Here is a 24,096-nt window from a genome sequence, read left to right as displayed (position 1 = left end):
TTAAGTGAAGAAAGTTGAAATCGTACAACTTGTTTAAAGCTTAGTAGATTTAATCTAAAGCAGTTGGAAATCTTTTTCAACCTCTTTCTAATTTTACTAGAAAAATATTCTTAGAATTTCTGCATTGTTTCATACACAAGCCAGCTAATTCTCGCACCTTTTAATTAAGTTACTTATTTTAATCTTTCTGTACAATATGTATGCTTTAGGAAGTCTGTAACAAAATCTACATTTCCGTTTTCAGCATGGACTCTATTTAAACTCTTCACCCATGAGGTGGAAAAAGAGAAATTCATTGTGAATCCTTAATGTAAGAGTTCTGGCTATAGTAGGTTTTGTTCCTCTTATATTTTTAAAAAATATTTAAATTGTTTACAAATTTATAATATAAGATAGAACTTGTAGCTGTTCGGTTTCATGATTTACAAATTTGCCAACCTGTTCAGAAACAGTGCAAATATATGAAATATATAAACACGTCAGGGATTAACAGTAGAAATAAGCATATATATCCAAGTCCTTACACTTGCATAAAAGGAATTATAATTTAATGCTTTCAGTTAAAATATATATAAAAAAACAATTTAACAGCCACTATGATTTTATGAACAAAAATATCAAGAAGAAATTGGGCAGCTGTAATGGGCTAAGCTTGGTTGAGAAGTGTCAATGAAACAATATCGCTAATGGGAATTTTTTGGATAATTTAAGAGGATTGGTGTAAAACTTTTTTCCTCACACTTGGTAACTGTCAGCTGAGAAATTCCGGGAGATGGAAGTCCATACATCTTCCAGTTGCCAAGTTTGAGAAACAGTGGTGTAAAAGTTGTGTTGTGATAGCTTTATACTATTACTACTATAGTAGTACAACAGCTTTACACTTTCTCCCAAGAACCGTGTTGCTCAGACAGAGTTGCCTACGAAGCCAGTCCAGGATTGCTTCAAGCTGAAACTTCATTTGGAAAGTTGGTGGACTTATTATCGATTAATCTCTTCTTTGTGCGTTAAATAAAGAAGCACGGTACTATGTACTGGAGTAAAAGGCCGTTGGTGTTAGCCCTTAGTTTGTTAATTCACGCCGGGTGTGGGATTCACCCAAATCTGTTCTCACTGGCAGGATTCCTGGTGGATTTCTGGATGCTTTGCGGTCTCCGCGCTTCCAACTGCTACCGATTGGAAATGTGCCAGATCCCTCCATTAAGAATGAAAACACAAAGAATGCTGTGGGTTCACTGCATTTTCTGATCTCCCCCCCCCCCCTGCGAGGTGAAAATCAGTTTGCTGTGTGCTCGGGGTCACTGTATAAGCAAGCATAAATCCTTCTAGGCTTTCACACCCTCCGGGAAGATGAAAGAAATGTACAATGAAGGAGACATGGGCGGTATAAACATTGAATAAATAATAAATAAAAATGGAAGGAATTTACATGATGAAGTGTCAACTCGGCCATCTTTGTCTCACTCTTCACAGTGTAGCTGTTTGAATGCCTGTATGGGCAGTTCTTGACTTAACGACCACAATTTCCTTTGCTAAGCAAGGCAGTTGTTAAGTGATTCACATCTGGAAATTTTTAAAGAGACTGGACTGCCATTTGCCTGAAACGGGTATAGGGTTTCCTGCCTGAGCAGGGGGTTGAACTAGATGGCCTCCAAGATCCCTTCCAAAATCATCATTATCATCTTCTGTTGTTGTTGTTGTCATTTATTGATCATAGCAGAGTCAGCCAGATGTTCAGACTGGATTTGGCATTTTTGTCTACCTATCGAGTCCTTACCAAGGACCTGGGATAGGCAGATGTGGATATTTGATGGTATTACAGATATCGTCGCAGGATGGAAGCAGTTCCTAGTAAGGCCGCCTTTTGCAATTGACTAATGGCAAATTAAGGGATGTGGTGGCTCAGTGGGTTAGGACGCTGAGCTTGTCGATCAGAAGATCGGCAGTTTGGCGGTTCGAATCCCAAGTGCCGCGTAGCAGAGTGAGCGCCTGTTACTCGTCCCAGCTTCTGCCAATCTAGCAGTTCGAAAGCACGTAAAAAATGCAAGTAGAAAAATAGGGACCACTCCGGTGGGAAGGTAACAGCCTTCCGTGTGCCTTTGGCGTCTAGTCATGCCGGCCACATGACCACGGAGACATCCTCGGACAAGCGCTGGCTCTTCAGCTTTGAAACGGAGATGAGCACCGGCCCCTAGAGTCAGAAACGACTAGCACGCATGTGCGGTGGAACCTTGACCTTTACCTTACCCCAAGCTTGGCAAGTTGGAGAAAAAGTTAGGCTTTCACTTTAGGTCTGAAAAGTGAAAGTCCATGAGTCATAAAAGAGCCAAGGTTGCCTATCCCTGGCATAGGGTTTCCTGCCTGAGCAGGGGGTTGGACTAGATGACCTCCAAGGTCCCTTCCAACTTTATGATTATTGTTGTTCTCACCATTATCACTATTATCATCATTATCATCATTATTAACATGTTCTGGATCAGTGTTTGTCAACCTTAGCAGCTTGAAGATGTGTGAACTTCAACTCCCAGAATTCCCCAGCCCGCAGTGTCGTCCAGGCATCTTAAAAGTTACTGAGATTGAGAAATGCTGCTCTGGAGACTTATCAGTCATAGAGGGAGGAGCAACACTCAGCTGGCCCTAGACTCCCAGCATTCCCTGAATGGAGGCTGGAGAGGAATTCTGGGAAACAGAGCAGAAACGAGGAGGACTATCTTATCCAGTAGTAGGTTGTGGTCTACTTCATCAAATGCCATTCTAACATGGGGTTGGCTCTGTTTTGTTTCAACTAGCTTACTTAAGCGACGAACGATTCAGCAATAGCAACAGGGTTAATTCAGTAAACCATGGTTCAGCTCACCCAAGGTTGTGTTGCTTTGTCAACAAAACCTTAAAAATCACGGCCTTAAATCCCCTCAAAGGTTTTTTTTCTAATTCCTCAGGAGGCTACAGCACTTCAAGGCAACATTTAGATAGCAGGAAAAAGCAACATGTAACATTTTGGGTGTGCCTGTGTGTGGTAATTTAATTTCTTAGTTAGATGGTGATCTGTGATATGAACCCTTGCTTTAGCTCTGTGGAACCAAATACCGTACAATACTTGTCCTCAAGATTCAGATCCAGCTTTTGGCAAACTCCGATCCTCAGACGAGGAGATTTATCCTCGCTGACTCGCCAAGTCCTTGCAACACCCGTTCTGTGAAGAATTGAGTAGCACAAAACGTTCTGATCTTTCCTAATTTTTGAACCAGGATCTGACTAATTTTCACATTCAACCTTTCAATCACTGTTTTTTTTAAATTTATGGAAAATCATTATTCTGCTTGGCTGAGATGCTGCCCGGTTCCTTCACATGCTGTTTTTCCACTCTGGGCTTCAGCTCTGAAGAAAGATTTAAACCAGAACGTTTTGTGCTACTCAGGGCACAAAATGGGTGTTGCAACCGCTTGGCACCCATTTTGTAACCTGGGAACTTAAAGAAGTGTGGACTTCAATTCCCAGAATTCCCTGGCCAGCATTCCAGCTGGGGAATATTGGGTGAAGAAGATTGGGGATTCTGGGAGATGAAGTCCACCCATCCTCAAAGTCCTCAAGTTGAGAAACTTTAGACAAGGGGTCTTCATACTCAGCCCTTTTATGACTCGTGGACTTCAACTCCCAGAATTCCTCAGCCAGCATGGCTCAGCTTGGAAACCTCTCCCTTTCCCCTCAGCATGGCTGGCTCAGGAATTCTGGGAGTTGAAGTCCACGAGTCATAAAGCAGCCTAGGCCAGGGGTAGGCAACCTCGGCTCTTTTATGACTCGTAGACTTCACCTCCCAGAATTCCTGAGCCAGCATGGCTCAGCTTGGAAACCCCTCCCTTTCCCCTCAGCATGGCTGGCTCAGGAATTCTGGGAGTTGAAGTCCATGAATCATAAAAGGGCCGAGTTTGAAGACCCCTGCTCTAGACAGACTGGAACAATTCAGAGACCTGTAACAAAGATTATTGAAAAACTGGAAACAAATTCCCATCATGATTCAAGAATGGAGAGGTGGCTTATAGGTTTTCTGGAAGTCTGGGAGTTGAAATTCACATGGCTTAAAGTTGGCAAGCCTGAGGAACTCTTCCCTCCCTATCCCCATCTAAGGGTCTTAAATCCAGTTGTTTTGTGAAGAAGCTTTTGCAGTTCACACGTTGACCAGTAGGCGGCACTACAGGATTGACCTTGGCTCTCCTGCAAAGCTAAGTAGGATCTTGTAAGGATGCTATTTGGATGGGAGGGCCAAAAAAGAGTAGGACTGTGGCACTGAGTGGGGAATTGGAGAAAAGGTTTCAGTTTCCACAGGATTTTAGCTTATTTTAGCTGGATGTAGTTGGAAGAAGGGACGCAGGTGGCTCAGTGGGTTAAGACGCTGAGCTTGTCGATCAGAAGGTCGGCAGTTTGGCGGGTCAAATCCCGAGTGCCGCGTAGCAGACTGAGCGCCTGTTACTCGTCCCAGTTCGAAAGCACGTAAAAATGCAAGCAGAAAAATAGGGACCACTACGGTGGGAGGGTAACAGCGTTCCGTGCACCTTTGGCGTCTAGTCATGCCGGCCACATGACCACGGAGACGTCCTCGGACAAGCGCTGGCTCTTCGGCTTTGAAACGGAGATGAGCACCGGCCCCTAGATTTGGAAACGACTAGCACGCATGTGCGGGGGGAACCTTTACCTTTACTAGTTGGAAGAACTGCAGGCGGTGAGAGGGGAACTGTTCTCAGATCTATCCTCAAAGAATTGAAGTGGGGTGTGGGGTGTGTAGTGGGGTGCCCCAGGGCTCTGTTCTGGGCCCAGTGCTCTTCAACATCTTCATCAACAATTTGGATGAGGGGATAGAAGGGGAACTCATCAAATTTGTAGACAACACCAAGCTGGCAGGAATAGCCAATACTCCAGAAGATAGGTTTAAGATACAGGAGGATCTGGACAGACTCGAACACTGGGCGCTATCTAACCAAGTGAAATTCAACGGTGGAAAAAGTAAGGTTCTACATTTAGGCAAGAAAAACCAAATGTACAGGTATAGTATAGGGCAGGGGTAGGCAACCTCGGCTCTTTTATGACTCATGGACTTCAACTCCCAGAATTCCTGAGCCAGCACAGCTCAGCTTGGAAACCTCTCCCTTTCCCCTCAGCGTGGCTGGCTCAGGAATTCTGGGAGTTGAAGTCCACGAGTCATAAAGCGGCCTAGGCTAGGGGTAGGCAACCTTGGCTGTTTTATGACTCATGGACTTCAACTCCCAGAATTCCTGAGCCAGCACAGCTCAGCTTGGAAACCTCTCCCTTTCCCCTCAGCATAGCTGACTCAGGAATTCTGGGAGTTGAAGTCCATGAGTCATAAAAGAGCCGAGGGTGGTACCTTGCTCAATAGTAGTAACTGTGAGAGGGATTCAACCTAGAAATGAGACATTTTCCTGACAATGTGAACAATCAACCAGTGGAACAGCTTGCCTTTCAGAAGTTGCGGGTGCTTCATCATTGGAGGTTTGGTTTTCAAGAAGAGACTGGACAGCCGCTTGTTAGATTAACTTTCGCTGAACCAGAAAAGGGCCGAACAATGTCACTTCTATAACAACTATGATGGAGAGGGGGGGGGGGAAACACAACGACAGATGTAGCTTTTCTTTGCAACGATGCTGCAAAGTCCAAAACCTTTTGGATCACCTGAACGTTCCTGACTTAGTTCCTATTTTCTATACAGGTAGTCCTCAACGTACCACTGTTTCTTTAACAACTGTTCAAAGTTACAATGACACTAAAAAAAAAAAGTGACTTGGGATCCGTCCTTGCAACCAGCATCCCTAGGGCCACAGAGACAGTTGTTAAATACGTGTTTTTTTTTAAAATCCCATTTATATCCCGCCCTTCTCCGAAGACTCAGGGCGGCTTACAATCTAAGCACAAATCAATGTGCTTAGCACAGTTTGACCCATTCTACGACCTTTCTTGCCAAAATTGTTTAGTGAATCCCTGTAGCTGTCCTCCAAAGAGAAGGCAGTGGATGCTGTCCTTGAATAGGGGTGCTTTAATTCGGATTTCTGCATCGTGCAGAAGCTGAAGCCAAAGTTTGTTTCGCCTTTTCCAGGATTTTTTTTAGAAGTAGCTCTGAGTCCTTTGCAACTGGACAGTCTTAGAAATTGAAGTCCCATACACCTGAAGCAAATGTAGCCCCACAGAATAACAGAGTTGGAAGGGACCTTGGAGGTCATCTAGTCGAACCCCCTGCTCAGGCAGGAACCACTCTACCATTTCAGGCAAATGGCTGTCCAGTCTCTTCCTAAAGACTTCCAGTGTTGGAGCATTCACAGCTTCTGGAGGCAGGTTGTTCCACTGATTAATTGTTCCAACTGTCAAGAAATTTCTCCTTAGTTCTAGGTTGCTTCTCTCTTTGGTTAGTTTCCATCCGTTGCTTCTTGTCCTGCCTTCAGGTGCTTTGAAGAATAGCTTGACTCCCTCTTCTTTGTGGCAGCCCCTGAGATACTGGAATACTGCTATCATGTCACCCCTCACCCTTCTCTTCATTAAAGTACACATACCCAATTCCAGCAATCCTTCTTTATATGTATTTATATTGAAGTGCAATATTAGGGGCAGAACAATGGTGAATAGAATATGAAGGATGTGTCCGTATAATGTATGTTTTTACTTGTGTGTAATGTGCATAGTGGACAGCACTCAATTTCATTGTGAGTTACACAATGGCGATATTCTATTCTGTTCTGTTCTATTCTATTCTATTCCTATCAGTGAAGACAATTAACCAGTGGAACAACTTGCCTTCAGACATTGTGTGTGTTCCATCACTGGAGCTTTTTAAAAAGAGACTGGACAGCCACTTGTCTGAAATGGTATAGGTTCTCCTGCTTGATCATGGGGCTGGACTAGAAGACCTCCAAGGTCCCTTCCAGATTCTATTCTATTCTATTCTATTCTATTCTATTCTATTCTATTCTATTCTATTCTATTCTATTCTATTCTATTCTATTCTATTCTATTCTATTCTATTCTATTCTATTCTATTGCACTGCACTGCATTGCATTACATTACATTACATCTCTTCTCTTCTCTTCTCTTCTCTTCTCTTTTCTCTTCTCTTCTCTTCTCTTCTCTTACATTACATTCCATTACATTACATCTCTTCATCCTATCCTATCCTATCCTATCCTATCCTATCCTATCCTATCCTATCCTATCCTATCCTATCCTCTCCTCTCCTATTCTATCCTATCACATTACATCTATTCTATTCTATTCTATTCTATTCTATTCTATTCTATTCTATTCTATTCTATTCTATTCTATTCTATTCTATTCTATTCTATTCTATTCTATTCTATTCCTATTCCTATTCTATTACATTACATTACATCTCTTATCTTCTGTTACATTACATTATATCTATTCTATTCTATTCTATTCTATTCTATTCTATTCTATTCTATTCTATTCTATTCTATTCTATTCTATTCTATTCTATTCTATTCTATTCTATTCTATTCTATTCCATCTCTTCATCCTATCCTATCCTATCCTATCCTATCACATTACATCTATTCTATTCTATTCTATTCTATTCTATTCTATTCTATTCTATTCTATTCTATTCTATTCTATTCTATTCTATTCTATTCTATTCTATTCTATTCTATTCTATTCTATTCTATTCTATTCCATCTCTTCATCCTATCCTATCCTATCCTATCCTATCACATTACATCTATTCTATTCTATTCTATTCTATTCTATTCTATTCTATTCTATTCTATTCTATTCTATTCTATTCTATTCTATTCTATTCTATTCTATTCTATTCTATTCTATTCTATTCTATTCTATTCTATTCCATCTCTTCATCCTATCCTATCCTATCCTATCCTATCACATTACATCTATTCTATTCTATTCTATTCTATTCTATTCTATTCTATTCTATTCTATTCTATTCTATTCCATTCCATTCCATTCCATTCCATCTCTTCATCCTATCCTATCCACTCCCGGGGCCAACGCGCGGCGCCGGCAGCCCGCCTCGACCCAGCCGCTCCTCCTGGCCTCCTTGGCTTCGCAGCGGGACGGCGCGGAAGGCCGGAGGCGCCCAGGAGGGGGCGAGCCAGCCACGGGCAGAAAAGAAGAAAAAAAGCCTCGGGGCGGGTCCGCCCCGGAACCCGAGGAAAAGAAGGGCGAAGCGAAGAAGCGTCGCGATCCGCCCGAGAGGAGCCGAGCAGCGGATGCCGCTCGCCGCCCTTCGTCCCCCCGCCGGAGAATCCCGAGGCGGCCGGCGATCCTCCTCCTCCGAGGCGCCCAGCCCGGAGGGACCAAGCCGGCTTCTCCATCGCTCCCGTTCCGCGGTGTTGCAGCGGCTGGAGGAGGAGGAGGAGGAGGAGGAGGAGGAGGAAGCACGCCCCGTAGCTCTCTTGGCCTGGCGCCCGCGGGCCACTTCTGGACGCCGGACAGGTGCGTCCTAGCCCGCTGCCAGGCTTCGGGTTGGAGACTTGGGACGGGTTTGCCCATAAGCCACAGCCGAGGCCCGGCCGGCTATGGGGAAATGGGCTGGGGGTGGTGGTGTGTGGGGTGCTTGGAGCCTCTTTGCCCTGGCGTTGGGGACCGCAGAAAGCTTTGCGGGCTGAGAGTGGAGGGTGGGTGGCTTAAGCCAGGGGTCTTCAAACTCGGCCCTTTTATGATTGGTGGACTTCAACTCCCAGAATTCCTCAGCCAGCGTGCCTGGCTGAGGAATTCTGGGAGTTGAAGTCCACCAGTCATAAAAGGGCCGAGTTTGAAGACGTCTGTAAGCTAAGCAGGACCGAGGCTGGTTTGGACTTGGATGGGAGGCCTGAGGTAGATGCTGGGAAGTTGAGAGAGGTCCTGGGTCAGGGCAGGAGAAATCCAGGCTTTTAGAATAGCATAGAGCTGGAAGGGACCTCGGAGGTCTTCTAGTCCAGCCCCCTGCTCAGGCAGGAAACCCTATACCCAGTGCTTTTTTTTTGTAAAAGAAAAAGGTGCCGGAACTCAGACATGTCATACAACCCGCCTTGCCTGTCCTACAAGGTTCCATCCAAAAAAGGTTCTGGAACTCCGTTCTGAGCGTTCTATGACAAAAAAACCCATTATTATTATTATTATTATTATTATTATTATTATTATTATTATTATTATTATTATTATTATTATTATTATTATTATTATTATTAGTGCTTTTTTTGTATAAGAAAAAGGTGCCGGAACTCACACATGTCATACAACCCGCCTTGCCTACCCTACAAGGTTCCATCCAAAAAAGGTTCTGGAACTCCGTTCTGAGCGTTCTATGACAAAAAAACCCATTATTATTATTATTATTATTATTATTATTATTATTATTATTATTATTATTATTATTATTATTAGTGCTTTTTTTGTATAAGAAAAAGGTGCCGGAACTCACACATGTCATACAACCCGCCTTGCCTACCCTACAAGGTTCCATCCAAAAAAGGTTCTGGAACTCCGTTCTGAGCGTTCTATGACAAAAAAACCCATTATTATTATTATTATTATTATTATTATTATTATTATTATTATTATTATTATTATTATTATTATTATTATTATTATTATTATTATTAGTGCTTTTTTTGTATAAGAAAAAGGTGCCGGAACTCAGACATGTCATACAACCCGCCTTGCCTGTCCTACAAGGTTCCATCCAAAAAAGGTGCCGGAACTCCGTTCTGAGCGTTCTATGAGAAAAAAGCCCTGCCTATACCAAGGGGAAGGCAACCTCAGCTCTTTTATGACTCGTGGACTTCAACTCCCAGAATTCCTGAGTCCATGAGCATAGCTGACTCAGGAATTCTGGGAGTTGAAGTCCACAAGTCATAAAAGAGCCGAGCTTGCCTACCCCTGCCCTATACCGTTTCAGACAAATGGCTGTCCAATCTCATCTTAAAAACTTCCAGTGATGGAGCGTCCACAATTTCTGGAGGCCAAGCTGTTCCACTGGTTGATTGTCCTCACCGTCAGGAAGTTTCTCCTTAATTCCAGGTTGCTTCTCTCTTTGGTCAGTTTCCAACCATTTGTTTCTCTCATCCTTGCCTCTGGTGCTTGGGTGAAGAACCTGGCCTCCTCAGCCTTGTGGCAGCCCCTCAGATACTGGAACGCTGATCGCGTCGCCCCTATTTTTTCTTTTCTTTAAACCCGAGTCATTCTTCGTATGTTTGCCCTCCAGGCCTTTGATCATCTTAGTTGCTCTTCTCTGAATTTTTTTTTCCCAAACTCTCAACGTCTTTTTTGTGACATGGTGACCAAAATTTATTTTTATTTATTTATTTATTAATGGGACTGATATCCCGCCCTATCTCCCGAAGGACTCAGGGCGGCTAACAACAATAACATATAATAAGTAGAGAAATTAAGATAAAAAAAATGGGCTGGAGTATTCCAGGTGTGGTCTTAACTAGGGCTTTATAAAGCGGTACTAATATTTTATTTTATTTTATTTTTATTTTTATTTAATCATAATTATAATTATAATAATTATAATAATTTAATTTTTATTTTTATTTAATCAAGATCGCCTCTCGTGATCTTGATTCTATGCCTCTGTTTACACAACCCAGGATTGTATTAGCTTTTTTGGCTGCTGCTGCACACTGCTGGCTCATAGTCAAGCGATCGTCCACTAGGACTCCGCGGTCCCTCTCTCAGTTAACTGTTTTTAAGCCAGGTCTCACCTAATCTGTATTTGTGCCTTTGGTTTTTCCTGCCTAAATGTAAGTCTTTGCTTTTCTCCACATTGAAACTCATTTTTTGGGGAAAGCCAAATGCACTTAACAACAGGGTTAGTAACTTAGCAACTGCAATTATTCACTTAACAACTCTGGCAAGAAAAGTCCTAAAATGGGGCAAAACTCACTTAATTTTGCATGTTTTAGTCTGGCTTACCTGGTATGGTTGAGAAATTTCAACCTGGCAGATCAAAATTCCTGTCTGCGTTCTACAGGTAGTCCTTGACTTACAACCGTTTGATTAGTGACCGTTTGAAGTTACAACAGTACTGGAAAAAGTGACTGATGACCAGTTTTCACGCAACGGTTGCAGCATCCCCACAGCCATATGGTCGCAATTGGCAACTGACTTCTATTTATGACGGTCGCAGTGTCCCGGGGCCACGTGATCCCCTTTTGCGACCTTCTGACAAGCAACGTCAATGGGGAAAGCCAGATTCGCTTAACGACCGGGTTACTAACTGCAGTGATTCACTTAACATCTGTGACAAGAAAGGCCATAAAAGGGAGAGGAAACTCACCTAACAACTATCTCGCTTAGCAACAGCAATTTTGGGTTCAATTGTGGTCATAGGTCGAGGACTACCTGTACTTCTTCCTCATATTTCCCCCCTACCACAACCCTATGAGGTAGGCTGGGCTCAGAACGATGGCTCCAAAATCCCCCGGGGAGCTTTTGTGATGATGGGGATCTGAGTCGAATCGTCCTTAGCCCAGCACTAGCTAATTCCATCCTAGCTAAGTAATAATAATAATAATAAGTTGGAAGGGACCTTGGAGGTCATCTAGTCCAACCCCCTGCTCAGGCAGGAAACCTTATACCATTTCAGGCAAATGGCTGTCCAGTCTCTTCTGAAAAACCTCCAGTGTTGGAGCATTCACCACTTCTGGAGGCAGGTTGTTCCACTGGTTAATTGTTCTCACTGTCAGGAAGTTTCTCCTTAGTTCTAGGTTGCTTCTCTCCTTGACTAGTTTCCATCCGTTGCTTCTTGTCCTGCTTTCAGGTGCTTTGGAGAATAGCTTGACTCCCTCTTCTTTGTGGCCAACCCCTGAGATTTTGGAACACTGCTATCATGTCACCCCTCGTCCTTCTCTTCATTAAACTACACATACCCAATTCCAGCAACCGTTCCCTATATGTTTTGGGCTCCAGCCCCCTAATCATCTTTGTTGCTCTTCTCTGTACCCTTTCTAGAGTCTCGACATCTTTTTTACATCGTGGTGACCAAAACTGGATGCAGTATTCCAGGTGTGGCCTTACCAAAGCATTGTAAAGTGGTATTAGTACTTTAGTGCCGGAGTTCCTTAGAGATCTTCAGGGATCGAGTGAGGACCAGATCCTGAGTCTCTGTGCTGCCAGTCTAACACTACAATGACTACAGTCCCATGAAATTGCAGGTGGACAACTGTGCGTATTCCATGTTTTGTTAGGCCTGCCCTGAAGTCCTCCATCGGGAAGGAAAGCGGCGAAGGAGGGTGTTTCAGTGGAGCCCAAATTGGAAGGGGGACCAGTAGGGCCTGGAAAAGCCGGCAGCCCTCTTACGATTGAAGGCATGATCAAGCAGCCAGGCTGGGGAGCGTCCGGCGAGAGCAAAGGGGAAACTTGTAACGCGGGACAAGAGCGCTGGGAGGCACAGTGGCAGGAGTTCCTCAGGACGCTCCATCCTGGAAGGGGAGGAAACCCCGTGATGACATCAGAGGCCTCCCCCTGGGAAGACCCCAAGGCCTTCCTGGCCTCCTTTGAGCAGGTGGCCACCGCCTGCCGGTGGCCCAGTGGAGAATGGACGGCCCGTCTCCGGCCAGCTCTGAGCGGAGGGGTGGAAGAGGCCTTCTGGAGCCTGGATACCAAAGGCCAAGAGGATTATGGGAAGGTCAAGGCCGCCATCTTGCGAGGGGAAGCCCTGAGAATGGAGATGCAACGGCAACATTTTCGGCAGTTCTGCTGCCAGGAGGTAGGAGACCCCAGGAGGCTTTACGGCCAGCTCCAACAGCTGTGCCTCCAGTGGTTGAGGCCGGAGAGACACAGCAAGGAGCAGATCCTGGAGCTGCTGATCCTGGAGCAGTTCCTGGCCAGCCTCCCGCCGGAGCTGCGGAGCTGGATCCAAGCCAGGAGGCCGGAGACGTGTCCCCAGGCGGTGGCTCTGGTGGAGGACTTTTTGCGGAGCCAGGAACAGACCAGATCCGGGTCATGGCAGGTAAAGTTTCAAGAATTAATTCAGAGGGTTTCTATTAAGGCAGGGGTAGGCCACCTTTGGGATGCGGTGGCTCAGTGGGTTAGGACGCTGAGCTTGTCGATCTGAAGGTCGGCAGTTTGGCGGGTCGAATCCTGAGTGCCGCGTAACAGAGTGAGCGCCTGTTAATAGTCCCAGCTTCTGCCAACCTAGCAGTTCGAAAGTACGTAAAAATGCAAGTAGAAAAATAGGGACCACTACGATGGGAAGGTAACAGCGTTCCGTGCGCCTTTGGCGTCTAGTCATGCCGGCCACAGGACCATGGAGATGTCCTCGGTCAAGCGCTGGCTCTTCGGCTTTGAAACGGAGATGAGCGCCGGCCCCTAGAGTCGGAAACAACTAGCACGCATGTGTGGGGGAACCTTTACCTTTACTTAAGGCCACCTTGGCTCTTTTATGACTCGTGGACTTCAACTCCCAGAATTCCTGAGCCAGCATGGCTCAGCTTGGAAACCTTTCCCTTTCCCCTCAGCATGGCTGGCTCGGGAATTCTGGGAGTTGAAGTCCACGAGTCATCAAAGAGTCAAGGTGGCCTACCCCTGTATAAAGGGGGTTGCCATAGTCATGTTCCAGTTTCAGTTGCCAGCTTATTGCATTTGTACTACGCAGGTAGTCCTCGACTTATAACAATTCATTTAGTGACCATTTGAAGTGACAACGGCACTGAACAAAGTGACTTGTGACTGTTCTTCACACTTACGACCGTGGGCAGCGTTCCCACGGTCACACGATCAAAATTAAAACACTTAGCAACTGGCATGTACTTATGACTGTTGCCGTGTCCCTGGGTCACATGATCCCCTTTGGCAACCTTCTTTACAAACAAAGTCAACGGGGAAGCCAGATTCGCTTAGCAACCATGTTAGTAACTTAACAACTGCAGGGATACATTTCACAAGACAGGTCGTAAAATGGAGCAAAACTCTTTTTTTTTTAATTGAAAAGTTTTTCAATACATTTTATCTATAACAAAACAACCCCTCCCCACCCACCCACCCCCTTCCCAACCCCACCCAACCCTCCCTCCCTCCCCTTCCCCCCTCCCCGACTTCCCAGAGCTAAATACAAGGTATAAATGTAAAAACAAACATAAACTACCATCTGCTAACAACAATGAACTATTAGGTCTATCGCACTTTAGCTCTTATAAAATGACTACAAGCAATATAGATATAAATATAAATATCACGCCAATACTTATTCAAATGCTAAATGAAATTTTTTAGTCCCATATTTGTTCTGGATATAATCAATCCATTTTCTCCACTCCACAATATATCGTTGTTGCGAATGGTCTTTCAAATACGCCGAGATCTTTGCCATTTCCGCCAGGTTAGAAACTTTTAAAGTCCATTCTTCTATAGTCGGCAGTTCTTCCTTCTTCCAGTATTGCCCTACTAAAAGTCTTGCTGCCGTAATTAAGTTCAACATCAACTTAGTGTCCACAACAGTAGTATCAGTAATAATGCCCAGTAAAAACAATTGTGGACAAAACTTTATCCTTTTCTTAAATATCTTCTGCATATTCCACCAGATTTTAATCCAAAATGCTTTAACCTTTTTACAGGTCCACCATATATGAAAATACGTTGCATCTTCAGCGCCACACCTCCAACACTTAGGCTGATAGTTCGGATACATACTTGCTAACTTTTTAGGATCTAAATGCCACCTATAAAACATTTTATAAAAATTCTCTCTTAAATTTTGGGCTTGCGTAAATTTTACATTTCTCACCCAGATCTTTTCCCAAGTATCCATTGTAATGACTTCTTGAATATTCTGAGCCCACTTTATCATGCAATCTTTAACAAGTTCTGTTTCTGAATCAATTTCTATCAATGCAAGATATATCCGTTTGATATGTGCTTGACCCTGATTTCTAATTTGCTTTACCAAATTTTCATCAGTCATTGAAAAACCAATTTTCTGATCTTCTTTCCACCTGGCCTGTAGTTGCCCATACTGAAACCAGGTTTGAACAACCTTTTCTCCTCGTAAAAAATTATACGGCTTCAAACGCCATACATTCCTCTCCAAACTTAAAATTTCCTTATATGTAGTCACATCATGTTTAAACCCAACATTTATGTTTTCTATTGCGTGTTTCGGTATTGCCCATAAAGGTATCTTATAGTTTAACTTATATCTATACTTGTTCCAAACTCGCAACAAAGCATGTCTTAAAATATGCACCTTAAACACATTATCTACCTTCTTGTCATACAATAAATATGCATGCCATCCAAATAACAAATCATGACCTTCAAGATTTAATAATCTTCCTTGTGTTAAATTAATCCAATCACTTATCGCTGACAAAGCAGCAGCTTCATAGTATAATTTAAAGTTGGGCATCTTGAGACCACCTCTTTCACGCGTGTCCTGCATAATCTTAAATTTAACTCGTGGCCTTTTCCCTGCCCAAACAAATTTATTAATACCCTTTTGCCATTCCTCCAAGTTTGAATCCTTTTTGAGAATAGGTATCATTTGGAATAAAAATAGGAATTTCGGCAAGACATTCATTTTCACTGCTGCAATTCTTCCCAATAAGGACAACTGTAATTTTTTCCAGCTGTCCAGTTCTTTTTGAACTTTTCCCCATAGCTTCTCATAATTATTTTTGTATAACTTTGCATTTGAGGGTGACAAATATACCCCCAAATATTTAACCCTTTTGACAATTTCAAATCCAGTTAACCCTTCTAAAACAGCCTTTTGTGGTACTGTCATATTCTTAGACAGCATTTTAGTTTTTTGTATATTAACCTTGAATCCTGAGACTTTCCCATATTGCGTTATTATCTCCATCAGTTCTACAACAGAATTTTCTGGCTGGGTCACCGTAACAACCAGATCGTCTGCAAACGCCCTCAATCTATAATCCTGATCTCTTATTTGAATTCCCTTGATTTTTTCTGAATTCCGTATTTTAATCAATAATATCTCCAGTGTCAAAACAAATAATAAAGGTGATAACGGACACCCCTGCCTTGTACCCTTTTCAATATTACATACTTCGGTCAAACTGTTATTTACTATTATACGGGCTGTTTGCTTTTGATATAATGCCCTAATTGGTTGTAAAAATTTATCCCCAAAATTCATTTTATCTAATACTTTCAACAAAAATTGCCAATCCAGTTGATCAAAAGCTTTTTCAGCGTCCAAAAAAATCAGCGCTGCAGGGATCTGGTTGTTTCTTTCCAGAAATTCCAACAAATCAACTATATGCCTCACATTATTTTTCATTTGTCTACCACTTATAAACCCAGTTTGGTCACCGTAAATTACCTGTTGCAATACCCTCATTAATCTATTCGCTAAAACCTTAGCAAATATCTTGTAGTCCGTATTCAAAAGTGATATTGGCCTATAATTTCTTGCTTGAGTGACATCCTGATCTTCCTTCGGAATCAGAGAGATAAAAGCAGTTTTCCAAGACGGAGGCACCCCTCCTCCCCTTTGAATTGTCTGAAACAATTCCCTTAATGGCTTTATCATCTCAGACTGTAAATTTTTATAATACACAGCAGTCAGTCCATCCGTGCCTGGTGCTTTACCCACTTTCAACTCTTTAATTGCTAAAAAATTTCTTCCTCGGTTATCAATTGATTCATCTCTTCCTTTTGTTCTTATGTAAGAACCGGAATACTAGCATTCCTCAAATATACATCAATATCTGCTTCATTAATCTTATCTCTAGCATACAATTTAGAATAAAAATCAACAAAAGTTTCCTTAATAAGGTTCTGTTGATACACAACCTTACCCTTATGTTCTATTTTATCTATATTAGAAGCCCTTTGCTTCTTCCTTAACATATAAGCTAACCATCTACCTGGTTTATTGGCATTACAAAAAGTATTATGTCTAGCAAACCGTAAATTAGTTGCCACCTGATCAGCCATTAACTTATCAAACTGTCCCCTTAATAAATTAATAACCTCTTTAATCTTCGCATCCGATGGATTCAAAATTAAGGCCTTTTCTTTTTCCCTAATTTCATTCTCTAATTCTTTCCTCCTAAATTCCAAATTACGTCTGTATTTATTATTCATATATATTAACACACCTCTCATATAAGCCTTACTGGCATCCCAAACCATTTCCATAGAAGTACCCTTATTCATATTAATTTCAAAAAAGACCATCTGTTTTTTACATTCTTCCACATTTTCCTGATTTCTAAACAGGTTCTCATTTAGACGCCAGGAGCGCCTATCTCTATTATCCTTATCAATCTCTAACCAGACTGGACTATGGTCAGACATAGTTCTTGGACAAATCTTTATCTTCTTAATCCTAGAAAAAAATCATTAGTAGTTAATATAAAATCAATCCTTGAAAAAGATTGATGTCTATCAGAAAAAAAGTATAATCCTTTTCTTGTAAATTTCTTTCTCTCCAGATATCTCGCAGCTCCAAATCATCCTTCATCTCAAAAAAAGATTTAGGCAATTTAGCATGACTTGGAGTACTTTTAAAAGAACCACTCTTGTCCATTTGTACATCCAAGACGCCATTCCAGTCTCCCATAAAAATAAAAGATTTGTAATCCAACTGAGTGATCTTACTGTGTAATAAACTATAAAAGTCTGCTTGTTGTTGATTAGGAGCATATAATCCAACCAAAAGCGTTTTTTTGCCTTCTATTAACAAATCTATTATAACATATCTTCCTTGTTTATCTGCTTCAATTAACTCCGCTGTCATAGTATTCTTGACATAAATAAAACTCTTTTAACAATTGTCCCGCTTAGCAACAGAAATATCGGGCTCAGTTGAGGTCGTAAGTCGAGGGCTTCTTGGATAGGCAAGTCCAAAATCTGAACCAAGTGTAGATAACCTTTAATTAGATTAGATAACCTTTATTGTCATTATTTCCTGTAGGCACAATTGCACACATTGAAAGTGAAATTGAGTTGCTTCCTCTCAAAGTGTACACATACACAACACACATTTAAAACATACTACATACAACATATGTACTTGTTGTTATAATAGCTTGTTCCCTGTAGCTTGCCCAGATTTATCTTTTTTTTTTAAATGAACTATACTGTTGGATTTTACTGACACATTAATTTCACTTTCTTAAGTGGCAGCCGTGGGAATTTTCTACCCACACTGTGTGACAAAAGCCTTTACAGTACAAGCAGTCCTCAACTTACAACATTTGTTTAGCGACTGTTCAAAGTTAGAACAGCGCTGAAAAAAAGTAACAGGCTGACTTCGCACAGACAACTGTCACATCATCAACATGGTCCTGTGATCAAAATTTCAGGCACTTGGCAACTGGCAATGTAACTTATTGGGCTTGTGTAATAGAGAAAGGCTGAGATGTGTGTGTGTGTGTGTGTGTGTGTGTGTAAGTGTAAAATCAGTCCTTTCACTCTGAACTGCAGCATCCTCAATTTTTTTCCAGAGTTCCTTAAAGGAAGAGCGGATGGATTTCTTACACACAGAAGAGACACCTCTGGAAGCTATGAGGAGAGAAAATGGTGAGATAGAGGAGGGTAAAACTCTCCTAAAATTCCTTTCCTTTCCTTTCCTTTCCTTTCCTTTCCTTTCCTTTCCTTTCCTTTCCTTTCCTTTCCTTTCCTTTCCTTTCCTTTCCTTTCCTTTCCTTTCCTTCTTTCCTTTCCTTTCCTTCTATGTCTATAGGGGTAGGCAACTTTGGCTGTTTTATGACTTGTGGACTTCAACTCCCAGAATTCCTGAGCCGGCCATGCTGAGGGGAAAGGGAGAGGTTTCCATGCTGAGCCATGCTGGCTCAGGAATTCTGGGAGTTGAAGTCCATGAGTCATAAAAGAGCCAAGTTTGCCTACCCCTGGCCTAGGCCGCTTTATGACTCGTGGACTTTGACTCCCAGAATTCCTGAGCCAGCCATGCTGAGGGGAAAGGGAGAGGTTTCCAACCTGAGCCATGCTGGCTCAGGAATTCTGGGAGTTGAAGTCCACGAGTCATAAAAGAGCCAAGTTTGCCTACCCCTGGCCTGGGCTGCTTTCTGACTCGTGGACTTCAAGTCCCAGAATTCCCGAGCCAGCCATGCTGAGGGGAAAGGGAAAGGTTTCCAAGCTGAGCCATGCTGGCTCAGGAATTCTGGGACTTGAAGTCCATGAATCATAAAAGAGCCAAGGTTGCTTACCCCTGGTCTATACATAAGTAGAATATAGCATGTTTATATGTCTGTTATGTGTGTGTACCCTTTTGAGAGCAAGCAACGGAATTTCATTTTTAATGTGTGCCAGTGTTCCCACAGTAAAAAAAAATGACAATAAAGATGATCTTATCTCTCCTAGCTCTCTTATGCTGTTATTCCTCAACTTTTTCTTCTTTTCTTTGTAGACCACGAAGCGGGGGCTGAGCCAGCCCTCCCGACAGACCAGCTTCAGGGTGGAAACTTAGATTTGTCGGGTAAGGGAGGTCCTTCAAGTCCCACATATAAAGATCAGCCAATATGATTTGCTACCTGCAAAAAAAGCTGCTTGTCAGAGTTCACATCCGCCATCTTCCATCTCTGGCAAAGCAAGATGTTTAGAGTTTTAATCCATTCCTAGCGACCGAAAGAGGGAACAAATGCAGAGCAAACGTTAAGAAAGAAGCCACATCAACCGTAGGTCAGAAGGCTAATTTCCAATAACTCATGAAGTTAGCCCTTGTTCTCTCCTCCCTCCCGACTCTTCTTATATTCAGGTTTAACCTGCCCCTCCCACCCTGTTCTGTCCCAGCCCATGTGAATCCTTGTTATACTCACAAGGAGAAACCCCTCTTCCAAGAAACAGGCAGGAACCGCAACCCCCCCCCAACCCCTTTTATTCTCAAAGACCTGAGTCAATGTCCAAGGCAAACAAACACAGTCCACAGAAACTCGATCCTCAACACAAACGGTTGCCTTCGGCCTTCGGCAACCAGCACCTCCCACACCTTCCCTTTTATAATTCAGCCAAGGCGTGGCTTCCTCATGCCTTCTCCTTTGCCTTTGGAGCCACCCCATTGCATTCCTCTGTCCTACTCGCTTCTCTTGCCGGCGCTTTCGTGCATCCTGGATATTTCCTCAGCTGTGCTTCATCACTCTCCAACTCAGGCTCCCAGCACAGCTGTGTGTTGTGATTCAGGGTCAGCCTGTGGGTTCGGCAGTTGGGTCGGACGACTCAGAGGAGGAGGGGGGTGTTGAAGACCTTGCTGAGGGGGTTGAAGATCTTGCTGATGATAGCCCTCAGCCAGGCTCCTCCCACTTGGTCACCACGGAGACCCAGCTGTGTGAGCCTGACAGTGTGGATGAAGATGACCCACAGCTGGCCCTGTTCAAGGACGCCCGACGCAGGAGGCAGTCAATTAGGAGTAAACAGAGGAAGGCAATGGGGCTTCTCCGAAGGAGGCAGAGAGAAGCCACGCCCTGAACTCTATATAAGGGGAATGTCTGGGAGGGCTGGTTTGCTGAAGGCAACTGCTCGGATGGTTCATGTTTCTTAAAGCTCCTGTTTCTTGGTTCGTGTCTTGTTTGTTTTTGTAGCTATAAATTTGGCAGGCGTATTCCAGCCTCTTGCCGTTTGTAAAGGGGTTGTCCCTGCCTTTTCTGCAGGGCCGGTAGCAGGCTGGTACAGAACACTGTGTCTCAGCCTGAGTGCGAGTAGAGGGGCCAGGCTCCTTGTCCGACTGTAAGTCTCGGAGCTTCTCAGAGCCTTCCTCTGACTCTGATGTCACTCCAGGCCCCTCCTCCTCATCTGATTCCTCAGACTCAGCTGCCGGATCCACTGACTGGCGAGGAATCGTAACACACCCATGAATGGCCCATGAAACCCAATCTTTATTGTAATACTGGAAGTCCTCAATTTACGACCACCACTGGGATCAGAATTTCTGTTTCTAAGCGAGGCGGTCATTAAGTGAGTCATGCCGGAGTTTACTATCTTTTTTTTCCCCACTGTTGGGTAAGCGCATTACCACAGCGGTTACGTGAGTTATACGTTTGTTAAATGAATTTGGCTTCCCTCATTGACTGCTTGGCTAGGAAGCTCTGCAAACAGGGATCATGTGACGCCAGGATGCTGCAACCATTGTAAACCCATGCCAACCATCCGAAGTTTGATAGGTATCTGTGGGAATGCTGTGATGGTTATAAGTGTGAGGACAGTTGTTTAGTGACTTTGTAACTTTAAATGGACACTGAGTGAAGGGTAGTAGCTCGACGGCTACCTGCAATACAAGCTTGGAATGCCATTCTAAGGTTTCTTAGCCTTTATTATCTGGATTTTTTTTTTCTTTACAGCATTCTCTGTATGGTGGTTTACAAACTAGAAGCACTATTTCCATATCGCCCCAAATATTTTCGGTCCCCATTTTACAAACCTCAGAAGGATGTGGAAGGCCTAGTCCAGCGGTAGGCAACCTTGGCTCTTTTATGACTCATGGACTTCAACTCCCAGAATTCCTGAGCCAGCCATGCTGAGGGGAAAGGGAGAGTTTCCAAGCTGAGTCATGCTGGCTCAGGAATTCTGGGAGTTGAAGTCCACGAGTCATAAAAGAGCCAAGTTTGCCTACCCCTGGCCTAGTCAACCTTGAACCCCGTCAGGATTGACTTATGACCCTTTTTTCACACTTACGACCATTGTAGCATCCCCATAGTCATGTGAGCAAAATTTGGAAGCTTGGCAACTGACTCGTATTTATGATGGTTGCAGGGTACCGGGGTCATGTGATCACTTTGGATGATGCTGTGGTGGCGCAGTGGTTAGAATGCAGTATTGCAGGCCAACTCTGCCCACAGTCAGGAGTTCGATCCTGACCAGTTCAAGGTTGATTCAGCTTTCCATCCTTCCGAGGTCAGTAAAATGAAGACCCAGATGGTTGGGTACCATAGGCTGACTCTGTAAACCGCTTAGACTCAGAGAAGGGCTGTAAAGCACTGTGAAGCGGCATATAAGTCTTAAGTGCTTATTGCTATTTTGGGACCTTCTGATAAGCAAAGCCAACGGGGGAAGGCAGATTCACTTCACAGCCGTGTTACTAACTTAGCAGCTGCAGCGATTCACTTAACAACCGTGGCAAGAAAGGTCACAAAATGGGGCAACACTCACCTAACAGAACTGTCGGGGTCAATTATGGCCATAAAGTCGAGGACTACCTGTACGGTAGTCGGCAGATGGATGCGGTAGGAGAAACCAGATATTTGAAAGAAAAGGCGGATAAAGGAGTGAGGACTGGTTAAAATGTCTCTTGTCTTTCTCTGCAGATGACGCAAGAGAGTGTGAGGTTAATGAAGAGCCTCCCTATTACGGACAAAATGCATTGGAAGGAAAATGTGAGATACCTCCAGAGACGAGCTACGGGATCAATGAAGAGGCTGCAGAAATGCAGGGTGAAGGAGCCGAGTCTGAAGACCAACAGAGGACAGAAAGAGAGGAGAGAAAGAACGAATGTATAGAACCCATTATCCAAAATACCAGTAAGCCCAGTAAGGAAGAAATGCCTCTGTTCTCCAAATACGGTCGAAGGTACCGCTACAGAGTAGAATTCGACGTGATCCGTTCCACAGAGGACTATGAAGAAGGTCCCAATTCAGAAGAAAAAGTCCAGCATAATTCCTCAATTAGGCTACCGGAGAAAGCCAAGATAAGTCAGAAAAAGCACACGTTCTTTCAACACGGGAAAGAAAGTGGCTGCCAAGATGAAGAACCCCGTCAGTCCTCCGAATACGAGAAAAACCTTAATTTCGCAGACCCGCCAAGTGGGATCCCAGCCTGTCCGTCAGAAGGCAGACAGCACGAATGCTCTCAGTGTGGGAAATGCTTAAGCACAAGAAGGAACTTGAAACTACACCAGAGAAGCCACACGGGAGAAAAGCCGTACGCCTGTTTTCAGTGTGGGAAGTGCTTCAGCCAGGCCGGGTGTCTGAAGACCCACCAGAGATTTCACACCGGAGAGAAGCCCTACAAATGCGCTGAGTGTGGAAAATATTTCAGGCAGGCGGGATATTTGAAGACCCACCAAAGGTTTCACACGGGAGAGAAGCCCTACAAATGCGCTCACTGCCATAAATACTTCAGTCAGTCGGGATATCTGAAGACCCACCAAAGATTCCACACCGGAGAGAAACCCTACAAATGTTCACAGTGCGGGAAGGGCTTCAGTACGGGAATAAACTTGAAGAGGCATCAGATGATTCATACTGGAGAGAAACCCTACAAATGTGCTCAGTGTGGGAGGTGTTTTAGGCAAGCTGGAAACCTAAAGAGCCATCAAAGAACTCATGCTGGAGAGAAACCCTATCAATGTTCTTAGAGTGAGAGATAATTCAGTTGACAACGCGGTCTGCAACACAGACCTTTCAGCAGCTCCCAGAAGGTTTCACACCCACTTGCACTATTTCCAGTGACGCTGAGGGCACAGATAAACCTCCGACGGGCCTCAACAATTCTCAGAGAGAGTGCTAACAATCCGATGACTGCAAAGAATATGAATCCTTCCATTCTCCGCCCTTCGGTCAGAACTGAGGAAGCTTCTTGTTACGAGAAGCTAAACGTCTTCAAGGAAAAACCAAGTCCTGTCGCCTTTTGAAAATGAATGAATGAACGAACCTTTATTGTCAAAGTACAACCATGTATACATTGAGATTGCCCCACCCGCAACTTATTACACCATTAAAGGTAAAGGTAAAGGTTCCCCCGCACATGTGTGCTAGTCGTTTCCGACTCTAGGGGCCGGTGCTCATCTCCGTTTCGAAGCCGAAGAGCCAGCGCTTGTCCGAGGATGTCTCCGTGGTCATGTGGCCGGCATGACTAGACGCCAAAGGCGCACGGAACGCTGTTACCTTCCCACCGGAGTGGTCCCTATTTTTCTACTTGCATTTTTACGTGCTTTCGAACTGCTAGGTTGGCAGAAGCTGGGACGAGTAACAGGCGCTCACCCTGTTACGCGGCACTCGGGATTCGACCCGCCAAACTGCCGACCTTCTGATCGACAAGCTCAGCGTCCTAACCCACTGAGCCACCGCGTCCCTTACACCATTACACCCAACTTATTAAACCCTCCATCTTATTACACCCTGTGAGCTAATTGCGCAACACACCGGCCTCGCGAG

At 43.8% G+C, this 24,096-nt stretch overlaps 1 protein-coding gene across 3 annotated transcripts; it reads left to right on the top strand.

Moving 5' to 3' along the window:
* The first annotated feature begins 4,878 nt into the window (after positions 1–4,878).
* Positions 4,879–23,962, top strand: LOC308661186 (zinc finger protein 202-like). 3 transcript variants are annotated; one of them, XM_081316028.1, is made up of 5 exons: positions 4,879–4,995; positions 11,975–12,974; positions 18,439–18,514; positions 19,362–19,430; positions 22,249–23,962. In XM_081316028.1, the coding sequence occupies exons 2-5, from the start codon at positions 12,333–12,335 to the stop codon at positions 23,295–23,297; spliced, it is 1,836 nt and encodes a 611-aa protein (XP_081172154.1). In that variant the 5' UTR covers positions 4,879–4,995; positions 11,975–12,332; the 3' UTR covers positions 23,298–23,962. The 3 variants fall into 3 exon arrangements, with proteins under 3 accessions (XP_081172154.1, XP_081172153.1, XP_081172155.1); XM_081316027.1 differs by lacking the exon at positions 4,879–4,995 and adding an exon at positions 8,388–8,470; XM_081316029.1 differs by lacking the exons at positions 4,879–4,995; positions 18,439–18,514 and having other exon boundaries at positions 12,376–12,974.
* Positions 23,963–24,096: the final 134 nt, after the last annotated feature.

Source organism: Vipera berus (genome assembly GCF_964194415.1).
Source record: "Vipera berus genome assembly, chromosome: 2".
Classification (NCBI taxonomy): Eukaryota; Metazoa; Chordata; class Lepidosauria; order Squamata; family Viperidae; genus Vipera; species Vipera berus.
Note: the sequence above shows the minus strand (reverse complement) of the source record. Positions and strands in the feature narration are given on the sequence as shown.